Source organism: Temnothorax americanus, unplaced genomic scaffold, assembly GCF_048541705.1.
Source record: "Temnothorax americanus isolate GAGA-0224 unplaced genomic scaffold, ASM4854170v1 Scaffold3, whole genome shotgun sequence".
Lineage (NCBI taxonomy): Eukaryota > Metazoa > Arthropoda > Insecta > Hymenoptera > Formicidae > Temnothorax > Temnothorax americanus.
Window position 1 is genome coordinate 418,840 of NW_027509442.1, and position 20,689 is coordinate 439,528.

Consider the following 20,689-nt stretch of genomic DNA (forward strand, 5'->3'; position numbering starts at 1 on the left):
TGATCAATTATCGATCTGTCATTCAACGGCTGCGCCCGTGGAATGCACGACGAATCGGGTTTCCTTTTCGACTTCTTTCTCCCTTCGAGTTCGCTTTCAATCGTATTTCTCGTACACGTACAGCATGAATAAGTTGAATCATATTTCTGATCCTACATATCTAGCCGTTTTCTTATATCGAAGTAAGAAACATTGTCACACCAATAATAGAGTATCCAGTAAAACGATACGTGTTCCTAATTTGAGAAATGTAATTGCAAGTATGAAATAAGAATAATAACGTTTGGTGACGCGTCATAAAAGATAAGTAATGTTTTTATCATCGTACGATGTCCTCGTGTTCGTTAGAAACCACGGTTGACAAAAAAATGTAATAAGGGACTGCAGATTTCTTTCAGTGGGAACCGCATATTTCGCAAGGTTGATAATATTCGTTAGTACAATCCCGAGTGCGGAGAACTTCCCCGAGATCTTTCTCACAGCAGTAAACCGGCGAGTAACTACAGGCAACGGTAAAAAACCTAAAATTAATAATAATAACGGCAGGTTACGTAATAAAAAGGCGCTGCTAACTGGAGCTTCCCGGAGGTCGAGTAAGTCCATCCAAGAAAACGGGGATTTCGAAGGGTCGACTTTAACTTGCCAATTTGAGAATAATTGCACAAATTTTTCAGCGTTCAAAATCCGTTTACTGTTTTGTTATAAAAAAATATAATTTATTGTAGTAAATTATATATATATATATATATATATATATCTGATAAAATATTTTTAAAACTGAATTACCAAGATCGAGTTGTACATTGACCTGTATGATTTCTTTAACTTTATAGGATGTAAATAAATTTAAAATTTTATTTTAATTAATATTAATCAAAATAATACTTTGCAATAAAAAATAAATTCGAAAGTGGAAGGCTAATTTGCGTAACTTTCTCACACACGTTTCCCTCTCATTGTTATTTTAAGTGCAACATAAACCGAGTTCAGAAGGCAAAACCCTGCGGTCATTTTCGGCCACGTCCTCAACAGCTCGAGCCGGCGACTGGCCGCGGGGCAAATGGAGGGAAGAATTATAACTATAAAAACGGGATGAAGAGGCCACAGTGAATCGGGAGAAAGGAAGAGGGATGGCGAGACGCCCCCCGTCGCGACGCCGTCGCCTAATCATTCTTTAAACGTGCATAAACAAGTCTCCTCGCTAGCATGGCAGTCAAGGGGATAGTATATGACTAATGTCATTCCTGAGTCGACCAAATTCTCCCTTTCCCCTTTCTCATCTCTTGCCCACCTCCTTCCGTTCCTCCCCATCTCTTTTGACGCGCGGCGTTGACCAGAAATCAGAAATCGAAAGCGAGGGAGGCAACGAGTGAGAAATCTCAGACGTATACAAGAGGTAGGACGTATCCTGACCAAGAGATAGGTAGTTGATACGAGGAAGGAGGGGCGAGAGAGGGAGAGAGAAGTAGAGAGCCAGAGAGACGCGGTACAGGCACAGCAGCCTAAATCTAAAATGCAAATACACTCAACAAATCACTATCGGCGACAGGCATCCTTACTTTTAAAAAAGAGGAAGGAGAAGCCGGTGTACGGACCCCCCGTCAGGGGTTTCGGGGGTAACCCCAGCTCTCCTGAAGGCGAGTTTACACCGTATGCGGTCAACGCCTGTTGATGCATCTTTCGGATGCTGCCTGGCGGGCATGACACCCGCATCTTCTTTCTATCGTTTGTAGAGATTGCGATTATCACCCGTACCAGGGGTAGCATAGACAACCCGTTTGTAGAGATTGCAATATTATTCATGCAGGGTAGCGTGGACAACCTGTTTCTCTGCCGGATTGTGAAATGTTGCCATGATCGATGTTATACATCAATGCGACATTATTCTTCGAAAAGTTCGCCGCGGTAAAATGCTCTTATTTGTAACTATTTCCAGAACAGTAATACCAAAGATATTATTTTAACGATCTAAAATCATTAAAGTGACTCAATTATAAAAAATGACTATTATCAATGTTGTAATTGTTATAATATTGATAGATATGCAAAAGAGCATCAATTAATTTTATTATTATTTTAATTAATTTTACTAACAATAAGACAAGGTATATAATTACATCATAAATAACACTATAAGTAACAAGAAGATATATATATATATATATATATATATATATATATACGCGCAAACGCTTTTAAATATAATCTTTATCCATATGTATTACCGTAAAGCTGACGATTTTCTTTCTGGAAAATTTTTTACGATGGAGATTAATCGTGACATTCGCGTGTCGTAATGGGATCGCGCGTCGTATACTGCGCGTTGTATAAAGAGAGCAGTCCGAATGTGTAAACGGTGCTTTAAAACATACGTTGTCGGTGGTGAGGTCCTGACTAATGGAATCACGCTTTGCCTCCTGGTGATACGTTCCATCGGCAAAGGACCCCTTTCCCCGGACCGGTGTCTCTGTCTCTTTTTCATTCGAAGACATGGAAGAGGGAATAAGCCTTTTCTAGCCACCTTCTATCATCTTCGAGAAAAGGGTCTCTTCGTCGAGGTGGAGTTATATGTTATTTATGCGCGAGAAACGAGATGGACTTTCGGAGCTCACAAGGCGGCAGTGCTGAAAGTATCACATTTATTTCGTCGGCCGGTGCGAAGCCACGAGATAGGATAATATAGCGGGTGCACTACAGGGAGCACGCTCTTTGGAAAAGAGCGGGAGTCACACACCGCCGCCTTGGCGAACGTGTAGTGAGCAAATCATTTTTCACTTCATTTTTAATTTCCAAAATCATCCGTTCTCCATGAATAGCTTTAGCTGTACGGCTAGAGATACGCATACTTTTTATAAAAACATATTAATCTTGAAAATTGAAAACTGCTGCGTCTATTACGATTGTACGTGATAGGAGAAGAAGAAGGTATATATCAACGTGGAATGTTAATGAAATATCTAATTTGTAACTGATCAGCTGATGAAAGTACGTAATTTGTCCAGCAAACAGTACACAGTTTTTGCTTCACATTATATATAATTCTTTTACAACTTAATAAAGAAGTTGATAAATAATCTCTAATAGCGAACAAATATAAGTAAAATTATTTTAATATTAATTATATATATTATCCAAGAAATTATTTTAAAATATTATAAAGTAAATAAATAATTATAATTACACTTTCTAGCATCATTTTTCAATATATATAACTATTAGTCTATAGATATATTGATTTTACAATAGAAAAATAATTCTCGCACTATTCTTACTTAGCCTGCCGGCGAAATGATCCGTGCGAAATAAATATCTAACAATCGCTCATAAGCCTGTCAAGAAGTAAGGCTTCAATTAAATAAATGAGCGGTCATATATCACGAAATCAATCTATTCAATCATCGCTTCCTCGATATCTTCTCGTTAATTATATAGCCCGATTTCCGGCGCGAGATTCGTGAGTCTAACGTCTAATGTGGAAAGAAGTAGAATTCGCGCAGCGTAGCTAGGTGACACATTTGTCTTATTGAATGGCGAGTTTCCCCCTTTTTTTTCCTGCTTCAAGAAAGGCACGATGGGCTCATTAGTCAAAAGCGTATAGCTAACGATCTGCGCCTGCGAGGAACACGATAAATTCGTATAGGCTCGTTTAACCGACGAATCCGCTAATTTCGCGTCGTGAGACGTGTAATGCGTGTATATCGGGGGAACGGGAATTTACATTCACAAATTGCAGAAAGTTGGCTGAGAGCCGGGCGACCTCGCGAACGGTCCCAGGATGCCATCAGGCGATCGAATTATCCCGGGGATTGTTTAACGTAATTGGACAAATCAATCTCGCGATCCCGGACGGGGGGTCCACGGACGTCCGTGCTCTCTGTTCTCTCTTCATCGTCCCGATCCTCTCGTTCCATTCCACCTCTTTGTGTCCTGACTGTCTCGCGATACCGCGGCACCAACGAGCGTGTAATCGGTTAGAGAAAGAAAGAATCGAACGGCCGAAGGAGAGAAAAGGGCAACGAGAAAAGAGAATAAGCAGAAAAAGAAAGGGAGAGGAGATGCAGTGAAGATTTAGACGGGACTTCGTAGGTGACGATGTGTAAAAGTGAAGACGTTGTTCCTCTCTTTGTACCTGCATTTATCATCGTACTCCAAGATGACATTTATAAAAATAATATATAAGGCAATTAATTATATAAAAGGTTGCGTGACATAAGCTCAACAATAAAAGAAAAAGAATATTAATATTAATCAAAAAGAGTAACTTTATACATTACAAAGAAACTAATAATTTTTGCATTAACTAAAAAAAAGATAAAGACCAATTATATTGTCTACTTAATTAATCGGTTTCATTATGTTGAATTTTACATTAAAATTTCGCGTTGTTAATCAATATTAATGTATATTAATTAAGCAATATAATAGTTTAATGCACATAATTGTGCAAAATAAGCAAATAAAGTTGTATAAATATTGTTTTTTAAGAGAAATCAGAGCACGAGAAAATAAACTATGCAAAAGGAGTGATTATTGCAATCGCATGGTCAAACGTAACGATGCGTGCTTTCCTTTATCACGTCGAGGGGGGGGGGAAGGCCGGTTGTATCACGCCGTGAACGCGCATGTAGAGAAACAAACGGGGCGAGAACTCGTATCCAAGGGGGATGAGAGGCGGAAAACAAGGAGAGAAACAAGTGCCCGGGCTGTACGCTGTACGCAATCGCGGAGGTGAAGATGCGTGAAAGTGGAGGTGCTTAGTAGCGATCTAATTATCTACGCGGCGGGATGTCGCGGCCTCCCTCTGCGCTTCACCGCATTGAGGAAACAAGAGCAAATTGAATGGCGGTGGATGGTGCCTTGCTAACCGAAGAGAACCGAATCGTTCCGCTAAGACGGCACACATTTGAAACAGCTTTTTTCAATTAACGATTGTTACGTCATACAAGTATATAAAATATGTAGGAAAAGAGATATGAACAATTAAATTATGTTATTTCGTAATTTTCCGTGAATTTTACAGTTGATATGATTGCAATTGACTTATATCATTCTTAATAAAAAGGATTCAAAATATTTTGTTTCAAATATTATTAAGAATGTAATAATATATCAATTTAGAAAAGTTGAAGACAATTTCAAAAAGAGATAATATCTCATTATTGAACGCGCGCACTGTCGATTTCATAAGTTTTGTCTCGTTCGAAGTACAATACTTTCCACAATGCTCGCGTACACGTGCCTCGCTCGTGTCGTCGTTAAGTGTGTTAAGCACGTTTGAATCGACTCGAGGACAGTGATTCGGGCCCTTTCTTTTCGATTCAACGCAGGTCGCCGATCGCGAGGAATTTCTCATGTCACGCCGCGTTACTTTATTTATCGACGTTGAACAGCACTTATAACCTTTTGCCTCCAGGAGTTAAAGAGCACAGACGAGAAGATTTCCTGACATATAAAATCGATTGATAGATTCTAAGCATTGTCGAATTGTTCGCAATAATACGCTTGACTGCGGATGCAATAGCCTTACACTGTTCTTCTTTAAAGCACATGAATGTGCAGAAAAAAGAAATTTGTTTTCTACAGTCAAAAATTAAAACGTATTTATTTCATTTCTTCAGATAATTCCTTAGTCTCTGTGGGAACGTAATAACTTTTGAATTTGATACATATAAGAATAATCTCATAATGATAAATATCTCGCACGTCTACTATGATGTTCGACAACTAGATGAAAGGACGATTACACGGAAGGGCGATGTCAGATGTCAAAATTTCGGGCATAAAGTTTCATGACAACGATGAGGCAACGCAACGTTCGATACGCTTGCCGTGTGAGAAGATTCTACTTCGATACTCGTCGTTTCGAAAGCACGTACAATCGTGAGTGCGTTGACATTACTACGCTGTGACTCGCGCATGTTAATACGTTGTGACACGGTGAAATACAATGAAACACGGCGTGAGATACGAGCGCAGATCGTTGTGACGTATCCGCTTTACCTGACATAGAACTTGGTTCGGAAAGCAGCGCGTTACACGTCAACATGTCCAAATAAAGTGCCGCGTATATATCGCGGCCGTGTATTATGCTCTAGCCGGGCAATTAACTTGCTACTTGATTAACTGGGTAGAGCCTGTCAACTTTCGCGGAGAAGGACTTCACCGAAGAGAGAAGAGAGCGAGACGTGAAGAGGCGAGGGGGGCAAAGGATGAAGAGAAGAGGGGGAAAGGGGAGAGGAAGGAACGGGAGAAAAATCGGACTTGAGGGCATCGAAGTTACGAAAGGGGAGTAAAAGATGAACGCGCGCGCGGGGTGGGGGGGCGGGAGGGGGAAGGAGTGCGGGGGCCCTCTTCGACGTAGAGACGCCGAGGAGGAAAAAAGAGAAGGGGGAGGAGCGGAGAGAGAAGGAGAGAAGGAACCGCGTCCACGGTGACGGTCAGCGAGCGCGAGGTGACCTCTGACCCCTTCGTGCGTCCTCGTCTGCGTCCGGCATCGTTCGGTCGGATCCTCTCCGTCCCACCGGCGGGACTCAAACGACTCCGTGGGGCCCTCCGTGAGGGCCCAGCGTGGGCGAAGCTTACGCGCGGGGGAGTAAGAGGCGGCCAGGGAGAGAGCGGGAGGAGAGAATAAGGCGAGGGAGAGGGGCCATGCGGGGAGAGGGGTGACGAGTTGGCCCGCGGGCGTCCCGGGACCGTGAGAACACCACCTATAATATTATTTAGTCTGCCCGATGCCTCGGTTCGCCTCTCTTCTCTCTTGACCGCGCTCTTTTCTCTCTCTTTCTCTCTCGCTCTCTTTTCCTCTCTTTCCTCTCGCCTTCCCTTACCGCACCCTTTTCCACTCCAATCGTCTCTCTTTCGCCTTTCCTCGAAGGACCTCTCCTTCTATATCGTACTCCATCGTACTCTCCCTCCCCCTCTTTCTCATCCTACCTCTCCTTCTCTCTTCTTCTTGCCCGGTTACTCGCCCCTTTTTTTCTTGTCTCATGTGCGCGCACGAGAGCGCGTGTACGGAATGTCTCTCTTTCTCCCTCGCTTTCGGTGCGCTCCGACACTGAAGAGGCAGCTAACTATAGGCGCTATACACGGCTTACTCGCGCGCATTAATTGCCGTCGTAAATTGTTGCGGCTTTGCCGAGAGTCCGAGTTGAGTCGAGTCGGAACGAACCCGCGGCACACGGGCGCGGTACCGCGGGAGAAATGCCTTTTTTTCGGCGCGGCATCACTATTCACTCAGTTTTACCTCATTTCCACACGACGTCCATTGGGATATTATAAACTTAAATTAACTGCATACACAGACCGTTCGTTTATATTAGATTCAAAATCTTTGGAAACGCATGAAACGATCTACCCGATTTCTTCCATAAACATTTGATAATACATTCTCGGAATTCATAAACATTGTTTATGTAAAAAGATGCGTTATTAGAATTGATTTATAAACGTTAACCGTCATAAAAATAATCAGTTTATGTATAAAACATATTCACAAATTGATCATAATTTGTTGATTAAAAAAAATTATTTTCCACACACACACACACACACACACACACACACAAGAAAGTACAGCATGAAAATCATCACATTGCTTTTCGCGTGATCTCGTTCATCATATTTTGCTTAAAATGTGATCATTTTTATTCAGAAAAGAAAATGATTCTACTTATAGCTGATACTTCGAATTCGTTTGTATCTATTATCTGAAATATGTAAATTAAGAATATTAAATTAAGAATATTAAAGCACATATTTAGAGGTACAATACTTTTTCAGGTAGTATATATAACAACATTGTAATTTTCATAATCAACTAATGCCTAAAACTACTATGCAAGATATAGGCTATGAGTTTAATGTTTAAAAATTACACGAATCATTTTTTAATATATGTGGCACATTACTCTCTCTCTTTAGCCGTGCTCATCTCTATCTCATCTCATCTCTAATAATGATATACAAATGAAAATGTTCGCCGCATATTTGTCCTCCGAATGCAAAAGAGGCGCGCGTTTCGCGAAAGAAATACACGCGGGTTAAACAGCTGTTGACCCGCGAAAGCGATCGCGATCGCGATCGCAATTCACGTTTCCGGATTCCCCCCGCATACACGCGCGCGTGCGTCCCCGAGTGTACACTCGCCGTCGCGGCACGCAAGCCGCAGCGGCCCACGTCAGATCGTGCGGCCCCACGGACATGCGGTCGGGCCCGCATCGTCGAAACGGCCGGCGATCGCGCGGGCCAGCTGTGGCACGGCTCTCTCTCTTGAATCCGGGGCCCGTTCCCCGCGGACAGGCCCATTTTGACTCGGATACCTACCACCAGGTGGCTCCACCAGCAGTACCTAGCAGCGGCAGGTAGGAGCAGTCTTCGGGGTGCCTTCGCACCGCCAGCATCGTGTGTGTGTATTCTCTTTCCCGTTTTCGCGTTCGAGCTCCGTGCCTAAAGGAACAATCAGTTTTGGGAACTGACAATCGATCGGCGAGAACATGTGAACGTGTGACCGAGCTCGGCAGCGTCGTGCAAGGGCGAATCACACGGGAGACTACCGGGATACCGGGAGAAACACCGGCGCGCATCCACAGTTACAATACTCATCAGGAACAGTCAGGACAAATCAGGAATTTCCGATCGCCTTGCCAATGATACCGGCGAAACACGGCAGGTGCGCGTTCCAGAGGCTAATCCGGGACGATTCAAACGACGGTGGAGGATGCAGCAACAGCAGCAGCAGCAGCAGCAACCGCAGCAGGAGGAAGATCAGCATCAGGAACCGGAGCAGGAACAACGGACCCTCGTAATGGTGCCGTCCACTTTGTCCTCGTCGTCGACCTCGTCGGTCACGGTCGCCGCGGACTCGCGCGAGATCGATATCACCGGTCTCGCCACGGCCTCCGAATTGCCCAATTTGGCGCTGCAGAGTGTCGCCCTGCGGCTTCAGGGTGCCCTCCTCTCTGCCCTGCAGCGGGCGGCGCTCCTGCCGCCGGGACACGCCGCCGCGGCGGCGTTTAATCTGCAGGCCCTGGAGACGTACTTGACGCTTCATCGTCTTCATGCGAGCGGCGCGACTTCCGGTGTCGCGCAGACCGCGGGCGCTACCGCGACCGTCGCTGGTAATCAGAGATGTTCGTCGTTGAGCACGAATGTCGACGTGGCCCCGAGTCCGACAGCCATCAAGAATGACCATCTAACGGCCGATCAGCTGCTCCGATCGGCCGCTTCGGCGATAAGCGAGGACGACGAGGCACGGCTGGAGTTCGTGACCGATACCGAAGAGGACTTGGCGCTGCTCACGGAGGAGGAGGAAGTCCTGCTGAGCGAGACGTCCGGAACGAGCTCCTCTACCGCGAACCACGAGCTGCTTCTACGGCGAATATCCGAAGGGAATCGCGCGAGTACGTCGGTGACGACGGTCTCGCGATCATCGTCTTTGACGGCTCCGACGTCTTTCGCGTCGTCGAGTTCCTCGGGTTGCTCCTCGACCTCGTCCACCTCGTCGTCCTCCTCCTCGTCCGTGCAACACGCTTCGATCGCGATCGACTCGAGTGTACCAAGGACTTGCCGTACGTCCCGACCCAAGAAACAGTTCATTTGTAAGTTCTGCAGCCGGCAGTTCACGAAGAGCTACAATCTGTTGATCCACGAGAGGACGCATACCGACGAGCGGCCGTACTCGTGCGATATATGTGGCAAAGCCTTCCGACGGCAGGATCATCTCAGAGATCACAGGTAACGTGGGCCTAGTCATCTGGGAGACGTTAGTCTTCCGATTAGATCTTTCTTTATGAAAGCAATACACGCGCAGGTTTTACCTGTTAACTGTCTGAAGTAACTTAATTGATTAAATAGAGAACATTGATTGAATTAATTATGTAAATTATGAGTTTTCGGTTTAAAGTTCGTTTTAAAGTTGATAAAACGATAATTATAATTAATGCATAATAAAAATATGAAATTATGAACATTTCTTTCTGTTCGAAATTATATTTTAATTTATAATACTTTTTATACCGTTAATTTTTCATTATATACATAGATGCTTGTATTATGAAGAGGATGCACATTAGCATGCGTTTATGAGTGAATGTAATTTTTATTTTGAATTATTAAAAATAAGTTTCAAGTTACGCCGTTGTAATATTTTCGATCGCACATGATTAAAATAATCATTTTATTTATAACATGCAAGAGAGATAAACGTTGTGTAATAATACGTTACGCAGAAAATTGATTTAAACGTTAAGTGCTTAAAAGCTTTGACGATGGTTAGGATTATTTACCGAATTCATTCCCTTCGTAATGGAAGATTTAGAGACCGCGCGTATTTATCTCTTTATCGCGTCGCCATTAATTACAAGCGTCGTACGATTTACGAACGGACAAATTCATGGTACGCCTTTTTCACCTCGCGTAATTACAACGATGATTGAATGACGTGTATGTTATATTTAATGGTCAACGTGTCATGATCCATTCATTCATTCATATATTTACCGTTGCAATAATTGCGGTCCTTATTTGATAATAATGTTAATTAAGTTAATAATATATTACTCGATGATTATTTTATTTTTCTCTCCTTTCATTCATTTTTAGTGTCAAACATACATATATATTTCGTTGCGCGACTATAATTTTACAAATTATAGTTTTACGCACTTTTACATAAAAAAAGAAACAGACACGTTTGAGCAGGTAGTTTCAAAAGAAATTTAAACGTAAGATTCAAACTGGAAGTTTTTTTTTATATATTGCAGGTATATACACAGCAAGGAGAAACCGTTTAAATGCGCCGAGTGCGGCAAAGGATTTTGCCAGAGCAGAACACTGGCTGTCCACAAAATTTTACATATGGAGGAGTCGCCTCACAAATGTCCCGTCTGTGCCAGGAGTTTCAATCAGAGGAGCAATCTGAAAACTCACCTTCTTACGCACACGGATATCAAACCTTATCATTGCGCCTCATGCGGCAAGGTTTTTCGCAGAAATTGTGATCTGAGGAGACACTCGTTGACTCACAATCTGGGAGTACCGTCGTCGCCACCGCCATCGGTGATACCGGTTTCCGGCTCGAGCACCATTGTTCTTCAGGAGACGTCTTAATGCATGGATATCGATTCTCTTCATTTCGATCATCCGGACAAAATCTTGTTTGTATCACGCGTGCTTTCTTCCAACTATGCGCGGATCGACATCCATTTATTATATAACACCGCAGTCTTGACTTCAACGTGCGATCGACTCCGACGGTCGATTCGATCGCGTCGTATTTGAGCCACGATCCGTGGTCTACTGGTACGGTCAGGATTTGGATCTCTTGCGCCTATTGAGTCCCCGACTCACATCGTATCTATCTGCCTGCACTATCTATCATCGTTAACGTTTAGAGCGTAATCATTGTTATGTACATCACGATAAGAATTATACGGATTCGTGCATGTTTAGATCTGTAATTTTATGTATGCGATACGCAGTAGGTACCTTCTTCTCTCTTGAATAAGATGTAGTTGTCTCCATTTTTAAACGGTGTACCTACTGTACGTGTCCGTTGTGTTCTGTGTCGTTCACATGTGTAAAATAAACATTTATTATTATTTTCTAACTCACAGTCGTCTGCACCCTTACTCAACCTCCCTCGCCTCTTGCGCAGCAAAATTGATAGACAAATCAAATTAGATCTAATTGGAAATATTCCTAAGTAAAACGTTTTTGTTCAAGACTTTCGAATAAAAATTTAACGCAAAAAATATATAAAAAATTAATTTGGGCAAAAAATATCATCAGATTTGTTTATTAATAGCATCGGTTTCATTTAATTCCTCTAAAATTTTTTAGCTTCTCAGAAGCACCAGCGTGCGACAGACGTTTAATTTATTACACGCAAAACAGTCCTCTCTGCTTGTAGTCGCAAAATATTTTAACTGTCTAAATCCTCATGTGTGCGACTCCTAGATATATCAGACGTTATGGAGTGTTCACTTAAACAGGTTCGCCGAGGGAGTACGTCAGCTCGACCGAAAATTCCAATCCCCCTGGTATTAAACCAGGATTTTTGCCTCCTCCTTTTTTATCCGTTCCACATATCCAGGCTAGGTATAAGCCGATGACGGGCCGGAGAGAAGAAGAGACAAAAGAGTACGGTAAGCAGAGGAGAAGTTAAAGAGGAGGAGGAGGTGAAGGAGGAGGAGCAGGAGGACGAAACGCGTGTATTGTGTTACAAAGAACGGGGCCGCCAGGTGCGCAGGACATGACACCGCGATACGTCTAGAGTTACGTTTCTTTTCTCCGAGGGTGCCGGGAAGGGTGGAAGAGAGGTGGGGCCCAACGACGCTATATTTCGGATCTCGATAGTGTCCAAAGACGGGCCTCCTTCGCGTCGATAAGGAGAATCCTGTGCGACCGGTCGACTGCCGCACGTCGCGTCGTCTCGAATGGAGCCGCGTGTACGCGGCTAACGCTCTCGCCCGTGTATATGCGCACGTAAACCCGGACTCCCGGGCGAGCTTTCATAAATTCTTACCGGCGGACGTTTTACCGCGAATTACGGCCCGTCGTTTTACCGCAAAACCCCGTGTTGGCAAAATCGTGTTTACGGCGACGGGGATATACATATGGGAGTTACGAAGACGAAGAGGAGAGAAGCGCGCGGGAGACGCCGCGCCGCGCCGCCGGGGACAGCGAGGTTCTGGATGCTGGAAGCGACCGGAATGACTTCTCGATGGGAGTCTTTGTGTCACGTCCGTTCGAAGTATCGTTTAGTCCCGCGCGCTGGCAGAAACTCGAAGACTTCTGCGTCGCGCCATCAGAAACCTCGATAGTAACCATCACACTTGACCCTGCGGGGTCCCCTCTTAACTTGCGCGCGTATAAAGGCCATATTTGACGCGTCGAAAATGACAATAAAGATAAACGGAGTCAATATTATCAAGAATGAGTCTAATTTGAAGCAAAATGAAGGAAGCCTTGGACACACGATATTTTATTAGGATCCAGACGTGCCAAAGATAAAAAAATATCGCGATACTTATATACCAGGTCGCATAATAAAGTATATCATTTTATGCATGTCCTAAAATCTGCGTGAATTGTGTGAAATCTTACATTATCGAAAATCACGTTTGCTCCAGGCCAATTATTACGCATCCATAAACGATTAACAGAAATTATTTCAAAAGCGTCCGCATAATAATTTGCGCCCAGATGATATATCATCACATCACCTTTTTCATTATCCAAGAAAAATATCGCGCCGGAGAAGATTATACAGAATTTAACGGTTATACGATACGATATAGAGTGGCTACGTGGGCGAGTTTATGATTACCTTACAGATACGAACTGTCAGCCTGGACGACACACATTTCTAATTAAAACGATCGTATCATAATGAGGATATGGAAGCAATCGCCGGACTTTCCCGGCCAATTATTTATTATATCGACAAGCTGACGTGCAAAATTACAAGCGCGCGGGGGTGATTGTTAAGTGGACGTAGCGCTCTCGCGATGATTCGGAATGGAGAAAAGGATATCTTCAAGTATGGTGGAAGCGAGGAAGGAACCGAGAGTAAGGAGGAGAACCGAGGGGACATAGAAGGACCACACGCACGCGCCGCCCACAGATACGCTATCACTTGGCTACAACCGACGTGATCTGCATGCGCGTGTCCCCTCTTCGTCACAGAGCGGAGAGAAAAAAGGAAGGAACCGAGGGGGAAAAGGAAAGGAAAGGAGTATTCTCTCTCTCTCTCTCATCCATTCCCACATACAACGCTTCACCCCTCGGTCTGCCTACCTACCTTCGCTGATTTAAGGAGTCGACGAAGCGTCGATAACGCGATCGTGCCGCGCTATTTCATTTTCTTTCCCCTCACACGTTGCCCCGTCGCTTTCCATCTTGCGGATAAATTTGATCGTGGAGATTAGACTCCGCAATGTTACGCGCTGCTGACAATTTGTACAATGTGATTGATCTGCCGTTTACCGTTTCGGTTTGTATGTATCGCGGCGCGACCGAAAAAATGCCACAACGTACATACGATGTCTGATTCTTTATATTGGTGCAACACCAAATTATTATATTTCTTGCAATTTTTTTTAGAAACTGACAAATGATTAACGTTTTTACTATCTAGGTACTACTAACTTTTTATTAGTGTTGAATTAAAAAATGGATTTTTATTAAATATGAATTAAATTATTGTCGGTTCTTTATATTTTTTTCTCAGATGTTAAGTCTCGAAATGCCATAACGACATTATATGACTAATAAATTAAAGAGAAATTTAGGTATTATATAACGCAATAACATGGGAATATTTTCCGTAGCAACAAGAAGCGATTATCCCACGTTGGTTCTTCGATGATTTTTCCGAAAAACGATCCAGCAGTAAAACGATTACATTATTACGACCGCGTAGTACCAGTTATATCGATTTCATCCGCGATTATCATAAAAAGAACCGACGATCCTCAGCCGCGGTCATTAATCCCGGGGGCTTCACGTTGCACATTGTGATATTCTCATCCCCCTCTCTCGCGAATACTTAATTTTCAGGCGTTTGCGCAGCCGAAACGGGGTTTGCGCTACTCGTTGCGTAACTCAATCCCGGCAAGTATTTACTACTTATGCAAATTGAAATCGAGCGTTCCGCGTAAATCGTAAATTTATACCCGCCCCTTCTCACGCTCGGCGAGAGATATCGTCGTCATCAACTCGCGCCGTGCCGCGCCGCGCGATCGCGTGTATCGAAAGAAGATCGACCCAGTCGCGAGATCCGCCGTGCACGAAGCGCGTCGGGCGGCACGTGCGCCAGTATGCGTGAGCTTTTTGCGAAAGAAGAGAGGTCATACGCACCGGGGTATTAACATCTCCATACGCGGGAGAGAACGAAGTTGTATACTTACCGATATACGATCGGCGAATGGTTGCGCGAAAGGCGGGGGCCACCCGCGATACCGCAGGCGTGTATCGCTTAACAGCCGCGCCACGGGCATTTATAACGTGCCGGCGCGGCGCGGCGCGGCGGTGAACGCACTGACGCGCGACCACGCGGCCTCCGCTGCGTCGCGTCACGTCGCGTCGCGTCGCGTCGCGTCGCGCCGGTTATCACTCTCGGCTCTCAACGTGACTCGAATCGTTTTTCTACCGAGGGTAACTGGCATTAAACTCAAAATCGCGAGGTGCTAAGTAAAATGTAAGAAGATTATTTGGCGATCTAGATCTAATATCGAATATACTTTGTTAAGCCTTATGTGTTCACAATGCTAGAAATCGCTCCGAGATCTGGGACGGAGAAAAAATTGACAAATCACATTTAATTAACAATTCGACCAATTGATCAATGCGATTAATCAATTTATCGAGTTTTTTCGACCGAGATTTCTCTTTCTCCGTCCGAGATTTCGAAGCAATTTCTAGCTTCGTGAACACAAGGCTTTATAAACGTAAATGTATATAAATAAAAATACTATTAGGTTATTTATGTACATATGTATTATATAATAATATAAGTGTACTATAAGTAGAAATAATATAAAATGTATCAATTATAGAACTTATGTAGCACGGATTTAATTATGACAGATCTGTTTGATATTTTTTAACGTTATCTATAAGTGACATAGTCGAATCGTGAACGATCTTACGAGCACAATACTGCTTTCACGTGCAACGTCATAGTTGCTGTTTTTTGAGCAATAACAGAAAGTACCGACGTTAAAAGCACCCGTGCCTAAAACCTCCTGATTGTAAAACAACGTCAACGTACGTATGAAACAAACACGTAAATCGCGATATACGGCCGTCGGCCATGTGTGACACTTTGACTGGCCAAAAAGCGCGGCTCATTTGCGCGGCCGGGGCCCGCGCCGCGCGTGATTGGCGGAACGCTGATGCGCGATGAGCCGTGCGTGCACGCGCGCAAGCACGCGCGCATGACCGTGTATGTACGTGCACGCGTGCGACGGGCGCGTGTGCGTGCGCTACGAAATACGGACGGGCGGACAGGATGACGGACGGCGGGACGCTCGGGGCAACCGAGAGTGGTGACTCGCGCGACACAAGCTCACACTCGCCCACGCATTTCAGGCTCGAGCTCAACCTTCTCTTTTTCTCTCTCTCCCTCTCTCTTTTCTTCTCACCGGCCGGGTTCCTCCCCGTCTCCTCTTCTACCCTTGTATCCTTCGTCCCCGACGCGACGATGTACCGTGCGCGCCGCACGCACGATGGACTCTCGCATGCCTGGATAGACCGACGGCGAGACCGACGGACACTTTTCTTCCTACGATTGATCTTCGATGTACCTAATCCTTTTATGTATATCTTGAACCGACGTTTTAAAAATCATGCAGTTTTCGGAGCTAAAAGAGGGAGCAAAGAAAGTGGCCGACACTACACTTTGGTGGTATGCATCAGATAAGCACTATATTGTAAAATATGAATTATGAAACAGTTGCGTGTTGAATTGCAAAATGAATACTTCTCTATTTAATTCGAAAATTGTTATCTTTTAACGTACTCAAGAAATGATTTTCGCTTTATTAAACTGATAAAAATAAGCGGAATATAAAATGCAAGGGGGAGAGGGGGGCCCAATTATCTTTATTTTACTGTATAGGCGGAATCTGGTGCTTCAACAAAATCCGAAAATTTTGTCTGAATATTTAGTTAGATTTAATCCAAATTTTTCTTGTACTTTTTCCGCTGTGGCGGAACAAAACAATCGGATTATGATAATCTAAAACAGCGGTTGAGTATATTATATGTATTTAACTCTCGATGAAACTGCAAATCGGTGAGGACATTATTTATTAAAATTGCCACGGTGGTTCCTTTCAAAGTTCTCGTCCTCGATCAGACTATCGCTCGAAACTTTATTCTTGCGGCTGGCCACAAGGATGGCACGCGCAACCGTCGTCAAGACGTTCGTCTAGATGCATTCAGAAATTACGTCCAAAGCATGGCAGATCATGGTTGCTCGTATATGCGATCTCTCGCAATATGTTACAGCTTGCGGTTGCTCTCGACTTCTCTCGGCCTTTGTTTGTCGCCTTTTGCCAAGTTCCGTGTAGACCATGACGAAGCGAGAGCGAATCGCTAGTTGCAGATTTAAAAGTACTCTTTGTAGGTTTTTTATACATTAGGAAGATCATAAAATGAAAATGCTCAAGATAATCCGTAGAGCTAATGTTTATCTCGGCTGATAAACATATTCGGATAAAAGGGATTCTATTAATAGGATTGGAATGTAATCTTTTCTGGTTTGAAACCTTTTTAGAGATTAACACGCGTAAGATATTTGTACCTTTTCGCACGAAAGATAAGATATACGGATTGTCGTATTACTTTTACACAAATGAGTCATGGTATTATTAGTATAGCCTACTGTTGTATCTTTTGACAGAAATTATGTCATGTAAAACCAAAAGAAAGAGAGAGAGAAAGAGAGAAAGAGTGAAAGGAGAGAATAATATATCATTATATTAAGATCATTCTTTTACATAAAAAATAAAATTTAAATTTCTCTTAACAATTTTAACACAAATTATAAATTTGTCTGACATATTTTATAAGAAATATAATTATGTTTTCTAATATATAAAAAAACATATAGTCATCTTAAGTATTTATACATACTGGACAATTATGACATCTCTTCTTAAAGTTCTTTTTTTAAACAAATTCTACTACTTTAAATATTTGTCTTATAATATAACGGCCACATTCTTCTTCAATACTAAACGTATTAAAAGAGAGTATGAGAATGAAAGTTATCAATATATTTCAATTTCTAAGAATATTGTATAATTTCTAAAGATAACAACGAAACGAGCGCTCGCTTATACTCCTGCTAAAATCTACGGATATTAATTTCCGAGCGAATTATTCTCGACTTCATCCGCACGCCATTAAGCTAGAACGTGGCGTTTGACTCATGGCACCTTTGAGTGAAACATTGTTAAACATAGTCAGAGCGGCTAAGAGCATGTTCGTGGTGGTCGAAGTGGAAGATGGTTTCCTCGTCGGAGAGCCCTCGCGGCGCTTAAATCTCGAGAGTTTATGCGATCCTGCCGGTTCCCTCGATCGTTTTACGCGCGCGTCTACGTACCCGTACGACGATCTATCTACCTGTACCGGAGTACCCGAGTACTCGGGACGTATCTTTCGCCTCCCAAGAAACGTGGAGATAACGTAATTTTACGTGTGAATGCTTCGGGGCGTGTGGATGAGAGCAGGTACCTGAGTACCCAATAGCGCGTTCAGATAACGCCAGCCAATAATTTACAGGTCTGATTCATCTCGAGGCTCTATCTCGCGCGGCCGGGAGTATATGCCTTTATTAATTAAAGCGCGCAACACCCACGCTTTCCGAAAATTCTTGGCTTAAGAACCTCCGACGTTGAATATTGACTTTCTATCCCTGTGGTCGCGCTACTTGATGAATTCAGTCTTTGGATGCAACGGTAGTGTATAAGTCACGCACTCTCTCTATCTCAGAAACAATTAATATAAAGATATGTTATGTCTATAAAGATATGATATGTGTAAAGATATGTCGTGTCTTTTTTTTTACACATATAAAGTATAATGTGTATCATAAAATAATTATGTTAATTCAAAAACTAATTGTTCGAAACCGATGATCCATGCACCGAGAAAAAAAATATTTTAATCCAAAAAAATATTTATTAGGTGGCTCTTAATAGCATATTTACTTACTTTTTACACATATTTATTTAGAATTAGATATTTTTATTTCAATTAAATAGTAAGTAAATAGTAAAAAGTAAGTAAATATGCGATTAGGAGCCACCTAATAAATATTTTTTTGGATTAAAATATGTTTTTTCTCAGTGTGCTATCTGAGTTTCCGATAATAAATACAATTAGATTTGATAATTCTACAGAGTTTTATAAAGCTATATCGTGTATTTTAAGGATAAATATTATGACGAGATCGTTGCTTCGAGCTCTCTTAATCGCACAACGCGCAACGGTTCAAGCCATACCGTCGGACATACACTCCTATTTTATTTTTCATCGCGTTACCGGCGGGCGGCACTGATATCCCATAAACAGTGAATGATGAAGATAGAGAAAAGAGCGAGAGGAGAATGAATGTAGACGCGAGGAGCTGGGGAAGAAGAAGTTATCCGCGAAGGAAGGAGACGGCGAGAGCGCGACGCACGAGCCAACGCCGCATTTTACGTGGCGTTTACTTCTTCTTCTTTTTCTCTTTTTTTTTCCTCCTTTTCGTACGCGCAGCTGCGCATTCAGGGGAGGATTAGCGAAATTAATAAACGTAAACCTTTTAACCTAACGCCCGCGAGGCACCGATAAATTCTTATTTATATTATAATCGACCGGCGAGAGGCCAACTGGCCCAAGAAAGAGAGACCACGAGCCATCATTATGGATGTTTCACCGCATCGTCACTTCGTAAACCTGTTGAATAAATTCCGTGCTGGCGCCCCTCTTCCTAGCCCGTGGTAAGCGAGGCGAGTTTACTCGTTAGATGTCAGATCGACGACTTAGTCGAAGCCGCCTTCGACGTCGCCGCCGCCGAACGACTCCGCGAGAAGTACGTCTAAGGTACATTTCTGGGTTACATACGCTTCGATTACAGATCATTTCAAGTAATGTATGTAACGCATGCGAGCCACATCTCCGTCGTATATAATCCTCCTCGGTAGATCGTGTAGAGCTTAAGGAAAAGTGACCGCGCGCTAGTTCCCTGAGAATTATTTGTTAAATTCTGATCCTGATTGAGAATTCTTGATGCAAAACAATGCAAATTGGAAAGTAGCAAAATATGCGAGGATATATTAAAATATAATTTCTGATCTTTTTTTCCCCAAAAAAATGACTATGCGAGCGTCTGTACATTTTTGCTTACCAGAGACTTGAAACTCGATAATTGAATAACTCAATGTTTGTTTTCGAAAGAATTTATATGCTAGTTTATATTAACTCGTTTTTGATAAATTGTCGATTATATTTAAGTCCCAAGTTAAGAGATTGAATTCTTTTATTAAAAACGAAATTATATTAAAAACAATCGCTGTTTTCATTTGCTACGATAGCTGGTTTATAATAAAGACTAAAGTGTGAAGATATATATAAAACGTGAAGGTGACATAGTAAGCTCGTATGGCTGTATCGTTTCTCGAAAATACCAGTGTCTAGAATAGCGCTCGGATCGACTTAAGAACCTCGTGAAACTTGATCTCTCTTCTCCCTTTATTTCTTACATCCGAGATTGTCCTTTTTACAGATTCCAAAACTTGTCACGATCAAATTCACCGAAGAATTTTAAGGAAGATAGGTTTATCGAGACCGGAGAATGTTAACGATCGGCGAATACAAAGAGAGAAAAAAGTACTACTCTATATATTAATTATCTTATTGTTTCAGAATAAACAATTTTTTCTCAACTTAATTAAAACATCATCTATTGGTTTTATGAAATAATATTCTATGATACGAATATAAATATTATATGCCAAACGTGTCATATCATAATTGTTCAACTTCCGGTGACAAAATCCAAATTGCTTATTCAAATTTCTATTCTCTTTCAATTGTATTGTTCGGAAATGGTGATATCTATCATTATACATGGCGTAACGTGTTACAGCATATGAACTATTTCTATATACAAATTATACGAGCGCAAACGCACGAT

The 20,689-nt window shown here is 42.7% G+C and overlaps 1 protein-coding gene across 1 annotated transcript; it reads left to right on the forward strand.

Moving 5' to 3' along the window:
• The first annotated feature begins 8,380 nt into the window (after positions 1-8,380).
• On the forward strand, positions 8,381-11,605 carry LOC143900301 (uncharacterized). Its single transcript, XM_077411479.1, has 2 exons — positions 8,381-9,732; positions 10,761-11,605. Exons 1-2 carry the CDS (start codon positions 8,717-8,719, stop codon positions 11,104-11,106), a joined length of 1,362 nt encoding a protein of 453 aa, XP_077267605.1. The 5' UTR covers positions 8,381-8,716; the 3' UTR covers positions 11,107-11,605.
• The last annotated feature ends 9,084 nt before the right edge of the window (positions 11,606-20,689 follow it).